Source organism: Sinohyriopsis cumingii, chromosome 3 (genome assembly GCF_028554795.1).
Source record: "Sinohyriopsis cumingii isolate HCF-2022 chromosome 3, ASM2855479v2, whole genome shotgun sequence".
Lineage (NCBI taxonomy): Eukaryota > Metazoa > Mollusca > Bivalvia > Unionida > Unionidae > Sinohyriopsis > Sinohyriopsis cumingii.
In genome coordinates this window covers 103,033,469-103,059,136 of record NC_142963.1, presented here as the reverse complement: position 1 = coordinate 103,059,136, position 25,668 = coordinate 103,033,469, and the positions used below count along the sequence as shown (strand labels likewise).

Sequence of the window (25,668 nt, the reverse complement as noted above, 5' to 3'; positions counted from 1 at the left end):
ATATATATATATATATATATATATATATATATATATATATATATATGAGTGTGTTTGTGTGTGTGTGTGTGTGTGTGTGTGTGTAACTTATTCGTATCCATATTTACAACAGACAGGATCATACTGGCTATTCTTGCAATATGCTGATTTATATTCAGTCAAAAAAGTATCCCTATGACTGATAACTTGCAGGTACATCCACTTCAAACTTTTATTGCATTAACAGTTCCTAAATGTGTCGTTACAACTGAACATCCTGAGAATTCGGACTTTTGCCACAAGGTCGACGAAACAATTGGCCAATTTCCCGAATCCATTTGTTGGAAACTGAAATAATACAGAGAAACAATGTAATGTATACTGGGAATATGACAAATAATATCTTGTCTAGAATAAATGTTAGAATAATTGAAATAAGTGGAAACCCTTTTAAATGGAACCTTGGATGAGTGAATTATGATATGCAAAATTGCGATGACAAGATGAATTGTTCTTTGATTAATATTTTTGTAAAACATATATATATCAGTACCTTATATAATTCAAATGCTCCAAATCGTGTTTCTTTTTAAACGGTTTCCATGGTAATGTCGAAAGTTTTCATTCTACAACTCTGTTACTATCGGATAAAATCTATCAGACTATGAGCATAAGTTCACATTAAATAATGCGCAATCATTACAGTTGTTTACAATTAACAGGTGTGTTCAGATATAATTTTACATAATTGTTTATTTATATTTTTCATTGGAATTATTAAGTATTTACATGCTTTTGATGAATACATTTTTTCGGAATCATTAAGTACTCATTCAAAAATAGTATGGATTGCATCATTGTGGTATATCAGGAACTTCAATGCTATTGGAATTCATTATGATAAAAGAGATTTAATACACAATGCTGCAAGTGTCTCTTATGTTTTCACTTAGTAGCTGAGACAATAAATAATTTCTCCATTTTATTCAACTTGTTGGTTTCGCTCGTTTCTATTCCATAATTTAAGACAGAATGTAAAGTATTGATTCATTACAAAAAAATAAGACTCAAAAGCAATTTTGTATCAGATACATTTCTTACTTGAGCCATCTATAATTTACATTATTTAATCTATGTATATTCAGGTAGCAATGGGATCAGTTTCTAAATTTGATGGTTGTTTTCTTTGAAACACAGAAGTGATCAAATCAGCATAGACTGTTGTCAGAATTGTATATTTTATGCTTGGCAAGAACAGCAAATTTCACGCTCAAAATGAATCAATAGTAATCATTGATGAAATGAAATTTTACAAATACAATAGACTAGTACACGCCTAATTTAGAAAATTAAAAGTTTTGTATTCTGTAGGTAATTTTATTTCTGAGTTCCATACATTATAAGGGAAAATTATGATTAAAATGTGAGTAATGTATATTAAATTAGAAGAAAAATGAATATAAAAAGTAAACAATTCACGCAGTAAAATCAAATTTAAAACACTCAATCAAATATCACAATTAGAGCATAACTAACTCCATTTAGATCCCAAAAGCACCGGACATCCAGCATGCCATGTGTTTATATCCACTTCCCCGTTCTTTTTTAAGTTGTACCAAAACGCCGCAGCCCCCTGAAAATAGTGTACAACATTTAAAAATCATTCGAGATTGCGGCTTAACCAGCCTTTTGATGACTGACAATGGTGAAACCGAGCCCACTTTCTTAAATGTGAAGCGTTCAAGACCATTCGACTCAGCCATTATGTTGTTGTTGTTGTTGTTGTTGTTGTACGGTTTAACGCCATTTTTCAGCACAAGATAGTCCATACATGGCGGCCAGTATAATTGGTGGAATAAGTCTGGAAAACCCCGGGAAGAACCACCGACCCACGAGAAGCTACTGGCAATCTTTCTCACGTACCAACGTTAGCCGAGCCTGAGACTCGAACTCACGCAGACAGAGATGAGATGGCATTGTTCCATAACGGTGAGCGCTTTAGACCACTTTGCCAATTTTGGCCCCTAGCCATTATGGGATGTCCAACCTTCACAGGTAATACCAAGCAAATGTTGGTATAATTGCTGTTGGCTTCAAAGTTATATATCAAGTTTGATAGAACATTGCAATGACCATTTCGGGGCCCAGACACATTATATTCCTGGCTGGAATTCCGCAGTGATAGTCACTCGAGCACCGTTCTTTTGAAGAATATAAATGAATACATTTAATCTTCGACGAATACTGTTGCATACAGTGAGTATTAATTAGGATATTTCCATGAGATGAAAGATGCCAGTGTTACCTAATTATGCGTAAAAAACAGACCTTAAATTTGTCCCGTGGATAATTTATAGTATGTACCAGATACAAAGATAAAATCAACTTAGCTTCACTTTGAGGAAAGTTCGGGCTTTTTACTTTCATTAAAAATGTTGCTACTCCCTGCCTGTAAGGCGAAGCGAGATCATTTAGAAAGGAAGCCATTCATATAAATGGTCACAGAAAAACAAATCATAGTCTTTGAAACATTTACGTTTTTATGTACCTGGTTTATTTATTTATTCAGCCTTGGTTTAGTTCTTAGTTTATCCATTTATATTTGCATGCAGAAAAATATGAAGCTGTATAAGAATAAGAGAGTTGTTTGAAATATAAACATAAACATTAACCGCGTACACGTACCTTTACTACAGGAACTGTGACATTAATGTCAACAAAAGCAGTCGCTCCCCCTGCTTTAACGTCTTCTAACTGAAATAGTTATCAAGAGTTATGCGAGTCAGATACATCTACATAATTCAGGGGTGAAGGGTGTTTTTCTTTTAAAAAATCAAGTAATTAACGTACGGCAGAAAATAAAGTAGTTCTGAGAACATACTTATTTAGAGAGTATCGTTAGCATTAGATGTACTGTTTGAGCTCTAGTGCATGAATGTCTTGATCGGATTTAGTGCCATACGCTTAGGCAGTAACATCATATAATTTGCAGACTTTATATCAATCTTATATCCCTAAAAAGAAGCAGTATAAAAGAAGCAGTTGTGCACCCTAACTTAACCAGGCTCTCTAATCAGCGTGTAAAAGTATACTTTACTAAAATTGAAAACCACAATTAATAATATAATTGTAACTTGAGACAAAACCATCAAATATTCTACAATGACAGTCTATCATATTGTTGGAGCACAAAGTGGATTCCTTAGAAAACGAAACTGGTATCCTATTAAAAGGGCGAGTAGTGGTCTTGTACAAAGAAAACGTTTTGTTTTTTTTACCACGTCCAGTTGAATGGAATCTAACCTTCTGTGGGATTATCAATTGAATGAAGTAGTTAAGTTTCACTGACCTTGCAGTCGCTATAATTTTAATCGTTATCACTGTCTTTATTCTTTGATATGTGACACTGAAAGTTTGATTATGATATAGAAATCAAATCAACTTCCATAATATCGACATATGCTTCCTGCATGATATCCAACGCAAGCACTAATATACAGAAATTCAAAGCCACGTTTTTTTTTGCATAAAAGATAAATTACTCACGTAAAAAAGCCATGTAGCCACTCTGTCTCCAGAACCCAGTAGATTGCGTGGGCTGATACCCATGCGGTCTAGACCAGGCAGCAAGACTCCCTAAATATATTATGGAAAACAGCACTGGTTAAATATTCAATGCTTTATTTGTAAATACGAAAATCAAAATACACATTTTGTATTATTAGAAGATTAAACATAAAGTTTCCTGAACATTAAGTGTTTTTCAGAGAAGTAGCAAACCAGGGGTTGAGTTTTGTACCAATTTCAGTCTTAATCACTAATGAGTTGCTAAATTAACTATGCAATAATCGTCATATGTATTCGACCAGCTCCTCATAAACTGTGTCTACCACACTTATATTATCACTGCCATTAAAATGTAACTATGAACGGCTCTGTGTGGACAAGTGTTGTTCCATGATTTGAAACATTTTTAATATGTCTAGGTACTGGATGGTAAGGAAGAAGTAGTCGCATCGCATGCCACATGGTCTGATTGTGAAAAACTTAGTTGTTAAAATATATGGGACCAGAATTAAAAATGGAATATATTTCTTAGTACAAAAAATATCTAAAATACACTGTCAAAAACCTATTTTAAAACATAGTATAAAAATGAACTTAAAAACGTTGTCCCTCTCAAACAATGAAATCCTTATAAAGATGGGTATGGGTACTTTATCAAATCAGTTTATGGCGGGCGTATATCCAGATGGTCTCCACCTGCCAGCAAGCCACCCTAAATATATTAAGGAACGGTGCACTGGTTAATAAATTCAGCTTTGTATGTAAGTAGAAATCCAATAAAAACACACATTAAGCTTATGCAAAGATCAAACTTTAACATTCAACAAAACGAACTGAGAAGTTAAGATTTTGAAATAAATTAAAACCCATTTCACACTTAATCACTCAAATGTTGCTACATTTACTGTGCATAGAAGTCATATATTCTGTCTACCGCGTTTATGTTATTCCTGTCATTAAAATCCAACTTGATATGTCACTTTGCGGACTTCAGCTCCTCCAGTTTTGAAAATAATTTTAGAAAATCTTATACCGATAGATATGACAGCAGTTGGCCCATCCTGTCACACATACGTCGAACGGAAGCATTTTAGTTCCTGTACAGGTTCGGTCCTGAGTTGTAAATGGAATACATTACTTTCCACGCAAAATGCCTAAAATGCAAGTTTATAACGTAAAATGTAATGTGTGTGTGTGTGTGATTGCGTGCGTATCTTTTATTGTCACAGTCCAAGGTTAGTCTGCACTTAATGAATCTTTCAATAAGATTAAAAGGTACGATAACTTATTTGAATTGATTGGAGTCAGGGCAAACTCAGTATCTAAATTACTTGTCCCATTTTTATTGGGGATACATTAAACTTGCTATCTTTCAAACAGTTTATATGGACTATACATGATTTACAGTGTACGAAGGATTGCTTGGACATATCGGGTGGGTCTTTCTGGTTGTTCGGGGAAGAGTTATCTCAGCACGCCGTGTACGTTTGCAAGTCATATGTGATAAATTACTAAGTATATATTGATAAATACTATATACTTACAAAAGGAGCGATTAGAACTCAAAAGGAAAACCTATATTCAAAGACTACGTAGAATTCCGATATATGTGTGTGGATGGAGTAATAAGTGTAAGACCAGGGAAACCGGTCTGAACATTAAACAGCATGCTTGTTTTATTACAATTTAAATATTGGTTTCCCTCACAACATTTCCAATGAAACACATACAGAAAGCATGGAGAATATTAGAAAAATAATTATCTGGTACACAATGTAGTAGTAACTCAAGCAACGAGAGAGTGATTAATGCGAACATGCAACCAATCCAGTTGAGTTTTCTTTGCGTTATCACCTGCATGCAGCAACAGAAGCCGTAACACACTGGAAGCAGTTATTTATGAATATTCCATTTGACGTACAATACAACAGTATAAGCCATTTGACTGTGAATAAGTCACCTTTTTAAATGGCTCGATGTTTTCCTTTTATTGTTCGTTACATACAGAGAAACCATACATAATATTCTGTATGTTCATAGTCCTTGAGTCCGGATTGAAGTATATAAATAAACATACAATCGTATACAGATGTGACATTTTATCGAGAGTGGTTGCTTTTATTTTCTAGTTTGAGTCATAGCTAAGGTCAAAAAAAAAAATCATGAATATTTTGTATAAGCAAGGAAAGAGACAATAACCACACAGACATGTACAAGCAGTATACCTAAAACTTGAAGGAAAGTTATGTATTAAAGCTTAAAATATTCTGCTGCATGAGCTTTATATGATATCGGAAGTCAAGAGTAACCTAAAATAACCTGTACCTATTAAACGCTACATGTGACATTGACAAGAACATGTCCTTGATGAGCACTCTATTGATGAGATTCTTCCCCTCAGCGCCTCACTATGATGTCTAGTACTAACATACAACACCTGATTTCAACGTATTGTAGATAACAATTGAACAGACACCTCAGTCCAAAGTTGCATGAGATGTGGCATAAAATGTGCGAGAGAGTTCATAATGGGAAAATATATAACCTACGTAAGACGGCCCGCTAACTTTGGATTTTATGGGTGACTAGCAGTTGTTGACCAAACATTCTGGTGACATTTGGTCAGGAAACATAGTAGTTAAACAGGCGAAGGAACTAGGAAGAATAGGAAATTGAATATGACTTACGAATGAATCTGGGTGTGGTTCATACATTCCTCCTATTCCATAATTCAGAACCTGAAAGTAATGTTAAAATTTTCATGTATTTCATACAGGCTGAACACCATCTTAGCCATTGATATTGTAAACCTCCCCAAGTTTCTGCGGCAAGTAAAATGTTTGGGTGGTAAATGGTATAAATAAATGCTAATAATATACAAAACAAATTCAAACGTAATTAAGTATGGTGGAAGGTTTGAGGTCGTAATTAAATTAAAATTATAAATTAATATCGAGGCCAATGTATAAGGTACATTTTTAAAAAAATGAAACAACAGACATTCATCATATTGTTCAATATATTCGGGTCTGTGACAACATTTTTTAAAGGACAATTTCAAACTGTGATAACATATTTACATAAAAATTATATCAATACTATGCCGTGCATTGGAATATTTAACTGTGAACGTGATTTCTACTTTTCCACTTTCGCCCTCACTGTACTTAAGTTTAAAAGAACTATTGAGCTGTACTTGTTTTGTATTCACAGCCAATGTTTCTCCTAGATGTTAAAGTACGTAATAGACTAGATCGTACCGGCAGACAAATATTCTCGTGTTTTAAAAGTAACTGAATATTTGATGTAGAACTATGAAAATATTCGAGTCAAATTACCGTTTATTTGTAGGAGTTGATACCAAATACAGATATCATTCTTTCTCACGATATAACTCCTGACAGACGTTCCTATTTAAGCCGTCTATGGCCTGATGTTCAAATTTGCACCATGCTGAATATTTATTTCACATGTATACACTTGATTTACTGAGTAGCTTTCATAAACATACTGTCCTCTACTTATTCCCATTTTATTTGTACTTATTTTCTGGCTCGCTTCCTACAATTGTTACAGGCCATTATTTATCATACTGTCTGACTGTCTGTCGGCTGTGTCAGTCTTACATGTGAGCCTTCTGTGTGACTCGCATGCACAATACCTGGTGTTAAGTCCTATTTTTTACTCGATTTCCTTCCCAAAATTCTCAGTGGCAGGATGGCTCAAGCGATGTTTTAGTTTACTTATCTACCTCTTTTGTTTCTTTATATATATATATATATATATATATATATATATATATATATATATATATATATATATATATATATATATATATATATATATATATATATATATATATAATTCCCATAGACATTTATATCTAGATCTTCGAGTAACTAAACCATAGACATTTATATCTAGATCTTCGAGTAACTAAACCATAGACATTTATATCTAGATCTTCGAGTACCTAAAATTAGGAATTCGCCTGGGACTGAATCCTAAATACCTCTGAACAAAAACTAATTCATTATCCGTCCATTAATGTGCCTTATGTATTTAGTGCAAACTTGCAGCTTGATTTAAAAGGCCCATTATGTCATGGTAATGAGTCCCGTTGTTGGTTTTACTGCAATCCCAAGACCCAACATAGTAAGATAACTATATACATGTCTCCTCTCTCTGTCCTTTTGAGACAATCATGTGAAGTCAGACAAGACAATTTTGAAAGAAAGTGTATATGTGCAGGTTGTAACTGTTGCCCTTAAGTATCTTACAAGTTTTCCCTGCCTGCTCTGTTCCCATATAGTCTTACCTGAATGTCTTCAGCGTGACTTGCATACGGATACTGTCTGGTACTGAGTCCAGTTATTAATTCGACTCGCCTCCCAAGCCGGTCAACAACAGGATGACTCGAATCTTTGAGCCAGCCTCTGATTGTGTTTCATGATTATAAAAATCAATTAAGTGAAAATGCAGAATATATATATATATATATATATATATATATATATATATATATATATATATATATATATATATATATATATATATATATATATATATATATATATATATATATATATATATATATATAGTGTTATATATATATATATATATATATATATATATATATATATATATATATATATATATATATATATATATATATATATATATATATATATATATATATAGTGTTATATATATATATATATATATATATATATATATATATATATATATATATATATATATATATATATATATATATATAGTGTACACAGCACAATCTGAATTGATAACATACTAGTAAAATCTGTTCCGTATGTTGTCTTTGTACTAAGAGTCAATTAGATTCATACGATTATACAGTATTGCACATATTACCTACTGTACAATCATAAATACTCGACGGAAAAAAAAAGGTTTGTGAGGAAAGAAAAGATTACGTGCGAATATAATATCATGGAGTAATCAGTTTGCCTTAACATCCGATGCATGAATAAAAGTTTTCGTGATGGATATAGTTTTGTGATTATTGGTTACCAATATAGCTGGAAATGTGTTCATGGAATACAATTGGTCTATACATTTTACATATATTCGTTAGGAAGCTTTCTAGGAGTGAAACAAAGTCGTTCCAGGACTACATATCCAATTTAGAGAGGTGGAATAGGTTATAGGGCATAGAGCTGTCTGCAGCTTCCTGGTGACCTACACCTAATGAATGTGCAAGTGTATTTCGTTTCTATATTTAATTTATGTTTCAGGTTAGCAATGGTGAAACGAAACCTCAGTGTCACCGCCATTGGTTGATGATTGCTATAACTCTATAAGCTTATGAATCCTGTTGTTATTTTGTAGAATACATAGCCAAATGCAGCTAAAAATTAGTGTTCCATCTGCACCATCTCGATCAAGTTGAAAGCGAAAAAATCTCAGTCCCAACTCAGTTGTCAGTGTAGGAGTTTGATGGTGCAGCAAAATCAAGTGGAAAAAGACTAAAAGCCAGACGACAGTTTATACTTGTATTATAGCAATTAAAGGGGTCCAAAACCCCAACGAGAGGATAGATTTACTAGAGTCATACATTTCTTCTACCCCACGAATGAAGACTTTATTTCTGGAACGGTCCTCGTGTTTGACAAGGAGCGGGTGATTGGTTTTACGATCCTCTGAGAACTCGTACCGCACAAAACCTGTTTCACGACACAATTAAGGTTTTGTGTCAGTGGAACAAACCTACTAATTCTAAGGTCAACGAGGACGAAAAAAGGTATGTAAACTAATCTTGCATATATATTTGCCGACAGACGATATAACAAGGCCGCCTGGGGACATCCCTGCAAGACAAGAGGAAGGACGTGGTCTACAGTAATATCCACCTGCGTACAGAGCTCGACCAAAAAATATTAACCAGTTTTAAGGAAAGCTTTCAGAAGGCTACCAGCTGGTCTTGGTCATGCACATCCTGATCAGTTTTTCTTGGTGTGTTGTGCGACATTGCAGCTGATGTGCACATAAAATGGTAGCTGAGCTTCCTACGTCCAAACGACTTGCTGACGTGCCGAAGATGAAGCTACCTTTACTTCCTATGATGTTAAAGGATAGGACGCCATTCTCATTGTCGATGTCGACTTATATACCATACACCAACTCGAGGGGCTAGCTGGTTGTGTTCAGAACCACAAGAACATGCATACAATAATTTCAAACAGATGTTAACGTTGGCCATTACTGTGATTAGATTCTCGCCCAGATCTTCCCTAGCCGCCTTCTCCTTCGGGATTGTTAGCTGAAGAAGTACCGAACAAGTACCATCGCTGATAGTATGACACGATTAAACTTTTGTCCGTCTGCAACGAGGAAGGCAAAGTTGGGGGTGGGGTATGTACATCCTGCAATGTGCTAACTGACTTCGTTTTAATTGGGCAGGGGTGCGTTTATCCTATCTGGCTGCCTGCACGTCCTAGGTTATGAAGTTCTTGTAGTCCAAACAGATATCAAGCAGTTATTCCGTTATCTTGCAGTGCGGAAGCCCTTACCACTATATCATTAGCACTTTCGACAAGTACAACCAGTTTGTGTGGTTTCGTTGTTACGACATAGGTCTTGCATCGACTACATCTTTTTTCTTTATATATATATATATATATATATATATATATATATATATATATATATATATATATATATATATATATATATATATATATATCTGGGGGGGTTGTGTGTGAGTATGCTTCAAAATGGGCATACGTGGTTGGGTAAGCAACATTTGCTACAATCCCAAACCACGATATAAATGTCTCCTCTAGCTGCTATCCCCACTTGTCGATGCAAAAACAGGGGCACCTAATATTTAATATGTTAAGAGTTCCAACTGCAACGGAGGTGTGAGTACTAGTATCATCAGCCTGCACTGTTACATACGTTACAGTCCTCGAAATCTTTTAAAAAATAATCATCACTCTTTAGCGACACTAAAGATATACATAGTTGAGTATTATGCCTTTGAATGGTCACTTTTAAAGTATTTACGATCCTTTCACGAAAATGAAAAGGTTGCACCGAAACAATCTCTTGTCTCCTTTTGCTCCTCTTATCTTCACTCTGTTACTTACAGCCGCAATTATTTTGTAACGTGCCTTATATACTTTTGCATTGAGACGATCCACTTGGCGAGCCTATTATGCACTCCAAGTACTAAAATTTTTGTGCAGGATGTTCCGTCTGGCTTCTTTTGCAACACGCTTTGTTGCCTCCAGTAGTTAACCTGTGTTGTAATTTCCAATCGTGCAGGAAGTAGATCAGCCTCCACTTTTCTTGTGTTACAAACCTTTCAAAACTCTCTATATACATTGTAACCCTCGGATGCTTTTTACTTTGGTTTGTCCTTCATTTTTTAAAATTAGTCTTCTATTTGCTGTTTGCCTTCTTTTGTCTTTGGAGAAACAATAAACTTAATCATCAAAGAGGTCACGTATGATTCATGTCTCTTTGTACATAATAAATAATTTACCTAGTTCCTTAGATACATGCGCGTTGTGCGATAGTGGTAGTTTTCCTACAAGAAAGGTTACAAGATCTGCAAGTGCTTTTGCAGTATAACGTATATAAAGACAAAGGAGTATATTGTGCTATCTGCATCAGTACTTTTCAAGGCACTTCGCGCATCAACAAAAACGAATCAACATGATTTGCTGTCGTCTTCTTTAGCAATAGTTATCACCAAATCGATTTCAGCCTGATCCATATGCTACACGAACAACAACAAATTAACATCGTTTGTTGACGTCTCCTTTAGCTATTGTTATTGCCCAATAGATCTCATCCTGAGCCTACTTATTTGTTTCACCCTCCAAAATGGATATATGGTTTAGGTACAACGGAAATGCGTTAGTCACAGCTAGTAATCCATTTAGACTGTTAGCTTTTGGCCCATAACATCGTTCGCCGGCAGCCTGTACATTATGATTGTTAGCCTAGCGTAATCGTAACGCCACAAAACACTAGTTTTATTAAATGCAACCAAGTTACGTTCCAAAATAATAGTATCAGGTTTGTTTACTTACATTGTTTTACCTATATGGACGTATAATGTAATGTAATTGAAACCAAAACAGCATACCTCCTAGTAGCTACACATTTGTGTACCAATCACTTACAATTCAGCAACACTAATTCTTTCCCTAACGAAATTAACATGTTAATCACTGTTGATTCCATACGTGCCCACCAAGTACTCAGAAAGGCAACACCAAACTATTTGTAATGCATTGAAATCTTATAACGCTGATATTGTCTTGAAGCTACAAATATGTTGACTCCGTACTACATACACTGCCACTGTTTAGCCACCCGTTCAGTGTACCACTTAATAATTCAACTTTCAAATTTTTCTGTAATGTTGTGCACATATCGAAATTTCTGAATGTTGTGTCAAAAATTCAAAATGTTTAAAGTTTAGTTATTTAGCAAAATTGAAAATCTAAAATCTTACGATATCTGGAAATTTGACTTTTGATGTAGATTTCAAACATGTCAGTATAGTGTTTCGTAATTCCTCTCTCGATTTTAACACGTCCTGATTAATTTTAAGCATTTTAGTTTGCTGTATTTTAGCCTTAGGTCCGATTGTTGTGTTTGATATAAATGAATAAATTGATAAAATATAATAGCATACTAGTGAAAAGCTTAAAAAGCCTTTCTTTTCAGTTTTACACAAATGATGCTACAATCAATACCTTATTATTTTACATTTGAACCCTTTCTTATTGAGTGGCATTCGCCATTTAATCGTATGCTACAGAAACACGAATTTAGACCTTGACTAAAAGGACCTATTGATCTGGCTTTCCAATGCAAAATAGGCTTTGCTCACACCATAGAAATCTATTGCAGTGTATTGATCAGTCTTGTATTGTAAGGCTAAAGTATCTCTCGCACTAATGCAAGCTACAGCGTATGCACACCTCCATACCTAATTATCTGACGGACCAAGGCCTAACACGGTAAGTATTCCCAAAAAATGGTCAAACCGACAGGCCATGTTGGTCGAGGTTTTATAATATATACACTGGCGATTGCCTTAGCTTGGAAATTCCAATAGTTACGCGCTGAATAATTTCGAATTTGGAGTAGAATACAATCTGATTTGTGCTCATTGTAAGTAGGCGTGGCTTTTCTCTTTTACCTATCGACAAACGTTGTAGCCTACGAAACACTAAAGACATCCTTTCTTAGTTCTATTGAATTTCAGACTCTCTCTCATTTTTCCAAAATCCAGAATAATTTTATATATAGACTCAAGAAAGTTATATTACATTTACAGCATTAGCATGCCGACAATAATCACCTCTCAAAGCATTTATGAGAATTTAGTACTATAAGAAAATAAATGGTATAGCGCATGTTTCAATACTAATACTCGAGAAGTGCGAATATTGTTCAATCCACGTCGTATCCAGATTCTCTTATAATCAAGGAATGTGTTGAGTAAGATCAAATCAATTATGCCATTCCCTTAGAATATTACATCACGCCATTACATTCAAGTTAGTATGTATTCATTAAGGAAGACATTAAATCAAGTAAGCAATTTTTAAATCCTTGTACACGCCAGGCTCAACGTGTCAGATTATTTGTCAAAACCACAATGTTTTTATCAAAAGTAATGGGCGCTTAGGAGACGAGTGTGTCTGTAGTGTTTCATAGTTACAACTATTCAGGAAGATATAAACCTTAGAAGAGGCAACATATTTTTATTTTTTATTTTTTATAAGCATTGATCCTATTCCACGTGTATTCACAATATCCTCAACATTTTGATTCTCCCAGTGATATTTAGAAGCATTTAATCATGCTGTTGTTGCTTACGGCCTCAGTCTTGCATTTCAGATTCATTTGATTATTCAGCCTTATTCTGTACTTATTATCAGTCGTGTTCTCTTTTCATTCTTATATCTCTGTGATGGTGAGCTTTCATCGGGTCCACCCATCACTTACTCCTCACGAGTAGTCATGTTTCTGTAACAGCAATTTTTACTACTCGGGCGCAAGTTGGAGACTTCGAAACACTTGGTCAACAAATCCTATTTATGACCAGTATTAAGTTCGAAATTAATATTCGGCCTTTTTCGCTTTAAAAGTTGACTTTATGCTTTTTGTGTAAATTACTAATCACAAGGATTGGAACGTTCATTAAAACGAATATGGAAACTCATTAAAAACCCACAGCTATCTTAACATGTATAAATCACATCTATGTTAATATGCAGAACTCACGGCTATTTTAACATTCAGAACTCAAATTTACTTTAATAAGCAGAATTCACGGCTATTTTATTATGCAAAACTCATAGCTATTTTAATATACAGAACTCACAGCTATCTTAAGATGCAGAACTCACAGCATTTTAATACACAGAACTCACAGCTATCTTAAGGTGCAGACCTCGCAGCTATTTTAATACAAAGAACTCACAGTTTTCTTAAGATTTCGAACTCACAGCTTTCTTAAGATACAAAACTCACAACTATTGTAATACACAGAACACACAGCTATCTTATGATGCAGAACTCACAGCTATCTTAAGATACAGAACTCACAACTATCTTAAGATACAGAGCTCACAGCTATCTTAAGATACAGAACTCGCAGCTATCTTAAGATACAGAACGCAGCGCTATTGTAATACACAGAACTCAGAGCTATCTTAAGATACAGAACTCACATCTATCTTAAGATGCATAACTCACAGCTATTGTAATACATATAACTCACAGCTATCTTGCGATACAGAACTCAGCGCTATTGTAATACACAGAACTCACATCTATCTTAAGATGCAGAACGCACAGCTATTTTAATACACGGAACCCACAGATATCTTAATATGCAAAATTCGCAGCCATTTTAATACACAGAACTCACAGCTATCTTAAGATACAAAACTCACAGCTATCTTAAGATACAGAACTCACAGCTATTGTAATACACAGAACTCACAGCTATCTTAAGATGCAGGGCTCACATAACCTTATGCTTCACAACCATAACAATTGATTATATATTAGTAGCAAGGACTTGAATGCCAGACAGGTAGTGCAATATTTCAGGTTGACTTCAGATCAATTTATTTCACACTACTATCTTCCCCACTAAATCTTTTTCATGCCAGGCCCCCAAAGAACGATAACACTATAGTTCTTTGTTATCCGCTTACATTTAAAAATGTGTTCTTCATATTAACTGTCATCATAGGTTAATAAGCTAAAGACTAAATGTGTAAGACACCCCTTGGATCTTCCTCTGATGGGTTTACAAACATAATATTGCCACTATCGTTCATATCCAAATCATTGCTACTAATTGATAAATGTTTGTTCTTCTTATGACAAATAATGGTTTTGCATGTTAAGATAGCATGAGCTATTTTTAGACTTACATTTATTTAATTATTTATTGTTTTAGTTTTCGGTTGCATGCAACGTAATCAGAGCTAAGGCCAAAGTAAATCATTTTCATAATGCTTAAGTATTATAATGGGGATACAATATCGAAGTGAGAACATACGCAAATGACAAATTCGATCTATATGAACACAAAACAATATACTTGAGACGTTTTAAATTCTCGATTTTTTAGCACTTAAAAATGTGAAAGTTATAAAATAATAAGCTTCCACTAGTCTAAATCATTTGGATTTTTAGACATTTGTTCAAATAACTAAACTTTTAAAATTTGGAAATTTTAACTTTTCAATAAAAAATCTAAAAGTTGAATTTTGAACAAAATTCTAAAACCGTTCAATGTGTTGTCTTTTGAACGCAAATCGGAAAGACCTATATTTTCAAAAACGTATTAGTTATAAAATGCTCAATAGACCCATTCCGTTCTACCATTCTAAGCAATTAAGAGTGCTTACGTTTCGCTTATTCGAATCTCTGTATTCCCAGTACTATCGTTACCAGTAGCAACAAGCGATCTCTTGAGCTGAAATGTTGGATATATCTTTAACATAAAGAGACGGAGGCATGTTAATATAAAAACGCGCATTATCTACCATGTGTATCTCCTTCAACATCATGATAACCAAATGTGTGTGATGATGAAATCCATTTTGGGAAAAAAACGGGATAATAAATCTAAAAACAAGTACCCGAGATGAAATTCGTTTGTGCTAATCTTTCCATTTTTGCTGATTCACATCTCATACACATTCCCAACTTTGAAATCCAGTCGAATCATTCATGCAAATGTTTTTAAAAATAAAACGTGATGAATTAGAATCAAACATCAAACAATGGGTAATGGATAATTAACATTGATTTGAGAATCAGAAATGAGATATTTTTTATGAACAATGATTTTAATAAAGCTCTACGAAATTTGTTTTATAATCAGCAACGTTTCCCAGACCTAAACAGGTCACTTTAGAAATTGATCATATCCAAATATAAAATATTTGTCTGCAGTGTGAATAATCTGGTCAAGGTGGAATTGACAGTTTAACAAATGTTCTCTATTTACTTTAAGTTTTGCGATGTTAAATGCAGATTTACGTAAATGTTTTGGCCTGTCAAAGAAGGAACATCCAGAATCTCAGTGCAGTCTTGTCCATTTAAAAATAACAATTGTTTTTCTTAATTTGCAAACCTTCTGACCTCTAAGAGATTGAGTTGTCTTGTTGTCCAAGTTTCTAGACCGGTCATTTAGGCTAGAAAGGAAAAGTAGCATAGGTGATTGTTCACTTTGTTAGAACTTGCATGGTTAATTTCAGATTGTCGTTAAAATTGAGAGTCTTGGCCTTGATCGACATTTGCTCACACGGATTCACGGAACTAGTTCAGTTTCTATAATAATTAATGTGTCAGTCTAGGATAAGATTCAGTATATAATATGAACACAGGAGACCAGTCTAGATAAGACAACCTGTCACCGTTGATAATTTGTAGATCACAAGTTTATGTTTTATTGATCTGCATATCAGAACACGTCCAATTATCATCCATTGCGGAAGTTTTTTTTTTTTTAAATAAGAGAAATTTTAAGTCACCAGTCACCATTTCATCATTTATCACATTGTACTCCAGTGTTTTCGCGATATTGATTTTTGTTTTTAGATTTAATCAAAGACATAATCAGAGATAATAATAATTGTATTTATCTTATTTTCTTTGCCTTGTTTCTCGTAAGAATGGAGGTATTACTATTATTCCTACCGCTCCGGTGGCCTCGGATACGGGAGGTCGCGGGTTCGAACTTCGGCCTAATCATGCCAAAAGACTTATAAAAATTATACTAACAGCTGCCTCGCTTGGCACTCAGCATTAGGAGGTTTGTGTTAGGAATGGTCGGCCTGGTGTCAGGATAATGTGCCTGGGTAAGACATGATACCACATGTCTGCTGCATGATGTCCTAGTGCTAGACATTACTATAAACTGCCACACTGCAGACATCGTAGCGATATGACTCGGATAGTTAAAGATACGTTAATAATCCAAACACACACACACACACACACACACACTAATATTCACGAGTTATACTGTACATAAACTAAGCTGTGCTTTTAGCACATTTTGAAAATAATATATGTTCTGTTCAATATATCGTTCGAGTCGAAAGAAACATCACTATGTGCAAGTTGTTCGCAATTGCATGGATCAGTTTTCAATTGGACGATGAATGGAAATTATTAGCACGAATCTGGATATCATTAGTCTTTTGAATCAGGTAAAGATAGTATGTTCAGATATTTTGGTTACATCTATCCTATATCATTCAATTTTATGTGCCATAATGCTCTGTCAACTATAGCCCATAAAATGGCAGGAAGCCCCTTTACTGAGCTTTTATCGTAATTTGCAGACTATTTTGGTAATTTCTATTAGAATAACATACATCAGGAAATTCATAAAATAACTGCCATGTTTAAACTTTCCATGGATTTAAATTCTGTTTATTGCTCGTCAGAATTTTTGTGCAAATTATTGTTCATTTTTATATTTTCTACTTTGCAAAACATAGTTCCATTGTACAACTCAAAAGTAATTCTCTTGCATCTGTGTCATTAGTAACGATTGTAAAATAAAAGACCTTTAATCAATTCAACACATACCGTTAGCTTAAAATTATAGAAACAGTCACATATTAAAAACTCATGGAATATTCTTACCAATGAGAAACTCGCTTCTTTAAGGTACTTTGCTTCACTGTCAAAGATGACTTCGTAAAACAAGGACAGTCTAGGAGAGTAGTTTAGGACCTCCTCTTTGACCCGATATATAGGTATCTTTGTCTTCCTTGAGAAGCATTTGAGACTCGATAAGATCCGCTGTGACTGTCAAGAAATGAGAGCAAGTAATTTACATATAAATGCCAGCGAAAGAATAAAATAAAACAAAATTGTGTTTGAATGCCAGTGTTACATTTGTATCGCCAGCACAACTCGTATTGAACTGTACAGATGAACTTAAATAAACAATGACAGAGAAGAACTTGATATGTTTTAATTATTATTATTGATGCATATTTAATATTTCCTTCTACATTTATGACTACAATAGAATATCTGAATAAAATAACATGTACTTCTGTTATCTAATGCTATTAACCTTGGCAATAATGGACAGATTTCATGAACCTTACGCATGTTATTCAACACATCAACCGAGATGATGATGAACAGACATCATTTGACTATCGAATGTTATGTAATGTAGTCAACCTAGACTACCAGAAAATATATGCCTAACGCCTGTTATCTAATGCAGTCAACCTATACTATAGCGAATTCATTCGGAAACAGCCGGTTTTCTTATATAAAGAAAATTTTCCAAGTCCCTATATCTATCTTTTCTTCTAACTATAAATGTAATGTACAAGTTCAACACACTGAAACAATAATGGTTTGAATATAACGAAAAGGCAATTATTCCCTACACTAATGAACTCGCCAATAATGAATTAGATAAATAGGTCATTGTATGTGAAGAACCAAGACATCTTCGCCGACATCAATGAAAGCTAAAACAAAAACAGAACAGGATGGGCATTGTTTTCCAAAATGTGAAGGCATTTCTTTTTTTCCTAATCTTTTGGACTAAAACCAAGTAAACATTTGCTGGAAATGCATTTAATGTACTTCAACATCAAATGATAGAATGGATTTTTAGGAGATATTGGCTTAATACATGTTAACTGGTCCAGCAGTCCAAAAGAGTGTTTTATAATTGTAATACAGTCTAAAGACAAAAGAAATCTATCTGGTAATTAAGCACTGGAGGCCACATAAAAGCTTTTCGGTTTGAAATTTATTAGGTTCTTATGAGCATGTGTATAATCCATTTTTAATTAGGACCTCTGTATGATACAGCTGCGTATTGATATAATATATGCTAGTTGTGTTGCTTGAGGCAGATGGGGACTATTGAGCTAAGACAATGAAGCACATCATTCGCTTGTAAATCGACAAATCCATAAGGTATAGTAATTTATAGCACTTTTTAAGTGAGCCAGAAGAATGTTATCGCATAAAGAGGTATGTCGTAGTTTAATAATGAAGAATAAATTGATGTACTGACTGCCCCATCGTTTGCCACCAATAAATAACAGTGCACTATCTAAAGTAAAATGTGATTGTGTCCTTCACAGTTCCTGATTCATTTGAAAGGAACGGCAAATATTTTGTTATATGGTTGTCTCGTGGCATGATAGTATTTCATCTGACTGGTAATCGTACTGTACCCTTGTCCCCTCTCCTCTACAAAGAGCTTCGTATCTTCTTTTCCGGTCATTCAGGAGAGGAGGTTGTAAGGTTTTTGTTAGATGCTCCTCTGGTATGGAACTTAGCTTCGATTTGAAATAAGTGATATTTCTGGCAATTCCTTTGTCGCGTGGGTCTGAAATACATATATAACTTATTCACATGGAATTCAGGATTTTGTATGCGACCATAACAATCAGATTGATCATACCCTCTCGCCCATGATTTCTTTATTTTTCTAAATGCTATACATAAATAACTTTTCTGACGAACTGCGCATCAGTAACTATTATACATGCTCAAGAGTTTCTTTTTCATGGATGTTATTGTTACGTAGGCTCAATTGTTTGAAAGTATTTCAGTAGTATAAAAATGTGAGGTTCTCGCGCAGTTTGTTTCTTGTGTGTTATTTTTGTATAAACGATAATTGGGTGATTTGTAAGGATCAAAAGGATATTTCTGTTGGTAATATTAAATGCAATGCATTGAATTAGGAACGAACATGGAACTGACCGAATCATTTCAGTATCGTCCTGGTGTATTTAAAGTTGTTGTATGAAATGTCATTTAAGACGCTTTTATACATTTATTATACATATCTGCAAATAGTTGTCTATTGATGTCATTGGAATAATTATCATTAGATATTTAACGTGTATCTTTGTTACCTTACTCATTAACTAATGCAAAACTGTAGTATTTCGTCTACTATACCTTGGAAAATTATAATATGATACGATTGGGATAGATGCAATTTGTGCTTTTATTCCTTGATAACGAAAAATAATAGTCAATATTGTTTATATTACTATGGTTAATTATAATACATTCAAACGTTTTTATATGTGTGTACCTTTATCGAAATTTTCTACTTAAATAACTTCGAGGGAGGGGAAAGATATATAATATTTATTTATTAGTTTTAATTTCGATTCCGCTGACTAAATATGCCAGTATGGTATAATTTGGTTTGTCTTCACTGATATTGTATATGATACGTTCCATTTAATTAAAGTATATGCAACAAATTAAGCAAAATGTTGTTCTTTCCTTGCCCTGTTTTTCCAATGATCGTATTATGGCAATCAAGTAATAAGAAGTATACTTTGCTTGTTTGTTGTTGTATTTTTTTTTCTTTCTTCTTTATAATCAACATCGACCTTGATTATATCCATTAGAATACTTGGTTTTATAAGCAAGTTTGATTTGATTCATAGATATTTAATTTGAAGATCTAAAACTTTTGAAACGTTATACATAGGTTTTACTTATTTGTTGATTTTTTTTATTTCTTCAAACATACATTTTATAGCTATCTTCACAAACAAAATTAAATTTTACACATTAATCCCTTAAAACGTCATCATGTCATTTTAATCCTGATATTTTTATTATTAATTTTAATACACTATTTATTGATGTTACTATTACAAGAACAGCATTGAATCTTACAAAATCGGAATTAGTGACGCCATACAAAGCAGTACGCGCTATGAGTGTTAGCGTTATCGTAATAGTTTATACATACCGTTGAAAAAGATTTTTGTACCAATATTACTTCTTGTTTTAATTAACATTATTTTTGTAATGATCATAATAATTGATAAATTCTTTAATGTGATTTATAGCCATGATGAGATGAAATCTTCAATGAATGCATACATAAACAAGATCAAATACTTGTATAATTGGCAACATGTTCCTTTTAAACTATCCTATTGATCTTGTCTAAGACAAAACAAAAATACACAGATCTTTATTTAATATACCTATATACTTATTTACCTTTATATTTAATTATGCAACGATTTATAGCGAACATGCATATTTGCATGTACCGAAGGAGTTAACCCTGATCAGGAACAGAAACCTCAAGCTCCGATTCTCACATGGCAAGTTACTGTAAAAATGATTAGTCGCAGTCAAAATCTCCTCTCTCTCTCTCTCTCTCTCTCTCTCTCTCGCTCTTAGACTCTACATTCAGATCTACCACAAATGTTGGGACAACCCTCTTATTTGATAAATGACGTATCGCACGATCAATTGACCCCATGCCAACTTACTTACCTACCTACCTACAACATTCCTCCGCCCGCCCCTAATTCCATTCCAACCTATTGAGTAGAACGTGCGCTTTTAACGCTTCCTTTCCATTGATAAGGTATAGAGACGCAATTTTAAATCTCGCTAAAGGTAATTATCTTCGAGTTGATGTCAACCATTTCAAAGACCTATTTCAAGGACACTCAAACCACGCTGCTAAAAGATATGGAACTGATGTGTGTTTCTTCATATGATACATTACATCCATAATATCAAATGTAGCGTTGTGTTGCCATTTTCAAAACCTGGAATATTACATGTTAAAAACATATTAGAAGATCTCATCATCATAGAGGTTCATTTCGTCAGTTTGACAAATGTAGCAAACTAAAGCTTATCTTTAAAATGGTGCATAGGGAATAATTTAACTTCTTATCATGAATCTCGGACAACGATATGCATCATTGGGAAAAACAAAAGTCGAATCATCGCAGAATTGTGTATATTTAATTTGTATGGTATGATTGACATTTGCTCATAACTTAGGATAGAAAATTGAGCCTACCCGACTAATATGATTTTTTTATTATTGTTTTACTTCAATCTGAGATCAGAACATTGGTTTTCCCCTCGGAAATTCCTGATCTATCTGATTTTGACTTGTTCTTTATTAATATTTAAGTAAAAGACCCGACCTTGTTTACAACATTGAATGAGCTTTTGAGCTCATTCTGGTCTTAAAATTGTGTCCTAGGATTTTATATTAAAGTTGTTTAAATCAGATTAGTTTACAAGCAGGCAGTATTAGTCTGGATGCAAATCGTGTTATGGATTCGACAGTGAGTACGCTTATTCTATAAATTTTGCATTACCATCCAAAAGTTAATTATGGGTTACCTTTGTCAAGTTGCATGTACAACGGTGATCCTCTGTCGACATACAACTGCGCAATGAACAATGTACCGGGAAACATTCCACCTTATTTAAATACCAATGGCTATGCCAAATGAAGGTTCATGTTATCCCTATTTCTTGACTCTGGTGTACACTCCTCCAAAATAGTTTCCCACCGTTAATACAAACGATGTTGGCACAGAATAATTATAGTATGTCATTTTATGATTTTTCTATTTATTTTAGCGAGGGAATGCATATTTAAATTACTCACTGATTCTCATTATTTTTAGGACAACATTCATGCTTGCTTTTCAACATTTTGCTTCCCCTTTGGTACATTTTTCAAAATGTTTGGTTGTTTGTTGTTTTCTTCTTCCTTATAATCAACATTGACCTTGATTGTATCCATTATAATACTTGGTTTTATTGCAAAGTTTGATTTGTTTCATAGATATTTAATTTGAATATCAAAATATCTCTCTCTCTCTCTTAACACTACAGTGTTCTTGTGTTCTTCTCGTGTGTCATACTAGACTTCAGCATAACTCTTTTGAAACATGTCTGTGTTGACCTGCTTTAGATATATCTCTATTGCTTCGTTCACTACCACCGATTGCATGTAATGTTCCCTTGGATATATCGTAAACCTGGTTCAGATTTGTTTTTCTGCTTTATATTGTCTATTTTCAAGGAATGTTCTACATATTTACAGTGTGAGGCTAGACAAGAGATAGGTCCGACTATTCAGTTACAAATACATCCCTGTAAATGCACAATATTTACCTTTCTTACCGTTGACCTCTGGCAAATATTGCAGACACTCTATTTCAAATAATATTTAATGTTCCTCGCCAGTTGCAGGAAGTTTTCCATAATAAGTGAACGCTCTATAAATTCGAGTTTAATAGGAAAAGAAACATTGTGTTCTACATACCTTTTCTTTGGTACTCAGCCAAATGTTTGATGGATTCCCATGGCATTCCGTACTAAAATCATGAAGAGAATGAAATGTTTTTGAATCTATATATTAATATTAATAACATTTCAATACATAATACCCAATTATATTACATACCATTGCTACCCAAATAATCCAGGTATCTACCAAGCAACATGCAAAGATACAAGTACTATATTCTTGATCAATGATTCCAACAAGATCTAAGAAATGGATGTAAGATGTTACTCTGTACGCTATTCACAAATGATATCAAACGATTTACTTAAAGCATATATACCATAGAAAAGCACATACAGACAGGCAGACAAATAGACGGTTCAAGTATAAAAGGACTTAAAAGGTCCATTATTTTGTACCGTAAGATATATACATCAAAGACATCTGTAATGTCAGATTTTATCGTTTTTCAGCCATAACGGAAGCATGGTAATATAATAGAATTTTTGTTTACGTCTTGAGCAATGAAGACTTTTTGGAGCAAAGCAAATGGAGACAATAGATAGAGTCTTAAAATTATTTGCGTCATAACTAGAAATACAGATGACAACTGTCTGAATTTATTCCGAACAAATGTTAATACGTATGATATCCACTCACTGATGAATACGCTGCTGCCAAACGGAGTACGATGTTGACCTCTTTGACGTCGTCAGCCTGTTCTATTTTTCCGGCTGCTAGAGCTTTCAACAAAGCTTGAAGCCAAACAATCGTACCATATGTTTGATTATTCGCATCAACCACCTCAGCTATATAAAGAATGTCAGATACTGTCAGAGGGTCAGTCTCGGTGTCAAGGATCTGGCCCCTTATTAGCTTATCGATGTCCAGTTTATACGTATGCCATAGCCTTACAAGGGCCACGGCTGCTCCTTTTACGTCTTCCTCCCTGGTAAAAAGCTGGGTTTGCTTGGCGATAGCGTCCATGGTGCTGCTGTAGGCTTGACATACATGAAAATGTATTGCAACAGTATAAAAACACATCTGCAGAAGAACAATTAAACGTGGGATATATGTTAAATATATCTCATAATGCCAGACACAGATATAATATTTGATATCTTCGTTAATCTTCTTCGTGGACATTGCCTATGTCCTTGACATGGGTTTAACCAGGCCACAATACAGCAGAGAAAACTATTTTGTAAAATGTTTTAAAGAGGATGCTCCTTGTCAGATATTTCTATATCTTTGAATTAAATTGGACACTTTGTATTTGTGTGGGAGTGGGGTTGCATACACACTTTTTTTAAAATTCCGCAGAAAACCGTTCTTTAAATACTAAACGACGGAGATGCTGCAAGAAAGTTTGAGGTAACGTACATAAAAAATTTTCGGCTCGGTTTGACTAAACACTTCGAACCTATAGGACATGGGAGAAATTTGAAGATTGCTAAGTTACAATTTTGCTAAAATATCAACAACACAATGCGCTCCAGAAGAACAATTTATCATCTTTCTCCTTTTATTTTTTGGTAAGGGGATCTGACGTAACGGATGTCAAGGGACTCCCACTTCCACCCCCACCCCAAAAACTTACATGAAACTCTTGCATCAAAGTAACTTAATAGAAGAACCAAAATTCTCCGAAGAAGCTGTTTGTAATATATTCCATCAGATGCAAGTGGGATTCTGAAGTGGGGAATCCATATTTATACTTTCAACGAGACAAACAACTAAAGCAAAACATCGAATTTTCTTATATTGTACTCAATCAATGTTGTGTGCTCGTCATCTAAATATAGTGGCAGTTGTCGTGCACAACCTGTTTCATGATAGGAATAATACACGGCTTACTGTGTGTAAACATTTAATAATAATAATAATAATAATAATAATAATAATAATATTAATAATAATAGTAATAAGAAGAAGAAGATCATCATCATCGGCATCATGAAAGAAAGAAATAATAAGATAAATAAATAACAAATACACTGATTATTTACATCATAGTTATAGGCCACATAGGTTAGATGCCAAATAAATGAGGTTTGTATGACGTAATAAGCTATTGTTTATTCCCCCCCCCCCCCGTTCAAGCACCACGTCAGTCGATGTGATGAATAGCTCGGCTTTTTAAATACACTGTACGATACTAACAGAATATACCAATGAGTGTTGCGTTGTTCAAATACAACCCTTTAAAATATATAAATTACACACTAGAAGCCAAAAGCCTAAGTAGTTTACACTCTTTTTGCTAAGAAAATGCAAGTTCGACAAGAACCAAATTGACTCTATCGTTAGAAAAATACCTCTTGATGCATTTGTTTCAGGGCATTGGTCACAAAATATGAGTTTTGCCATTCTGTCCCACTTGTAGTACAACCTCTGCACCAAGTGAAAAGCGTTGATTGGATTGTCCACATAGTGTTCTTGACTCGATACGCGGACTTTCTCTTGTATCTCTGCTAAAAATCTGAAACAGTACCATATATGAA

General features: G+C 34.0%; 1 protein-coding gene across 1 annotated transcript in view; it reads right to left on the bottom strand.

Annotated features, from left to right (window-relative positions):
• Positions 1–241: 241 nt before the first annotated feature.
• The window catches only part of LOC149803428 (prolyl 4-hydroxylase subunit alpha-1-like), a 45,613-nt gene continuing 20,186 nt past the window's right edge, over positions 242–25,668 (bottom strand). Inside the window, exons 3-14 of the mRNA XM_089953926.1 lie at positions 25,483–25,646; positions 23,825–24,165; positions 23,201–23,252; positions 19,308–19,462; positions 17,737–17,901; positions 15,483–15,568; positions 7,865–7,982; positions 6,234–6,284; positions 3,526–3,615; positions 2,665–2,733; positions 1,516–1,612; positions 242–327 (exon numbers count right to left, since the gene is read on the bottom strand). Coding sequence (XP_089810052.1) covers positions 242–327; positions 1,516–1,612; positions 2,665–2,733; positions 3,526–3,615; positions 6,234–6,284; positions 7,865–7,982; positions 15,483–15,568; positions 17,737–17,901; positions 19,308–19,462; positions 23,201–23,252; positions 23,825–24,165; positions 25,483–25,646 — 1,474 coding nt within the window. The remainder of the gene's footprint in view (positions 328–1,515; positions 1,613–2,664; positions 2,734–3,525; positions 3,616–6,233; positions 6,285–7,864; positions 7,983–15,482; positions 15,569–17,736; positions 17,902–19,307; positions 19,463–23,200; positions 23,253–23,824; positions 24,166–25,482; positions 25,647–25,668) is intronic.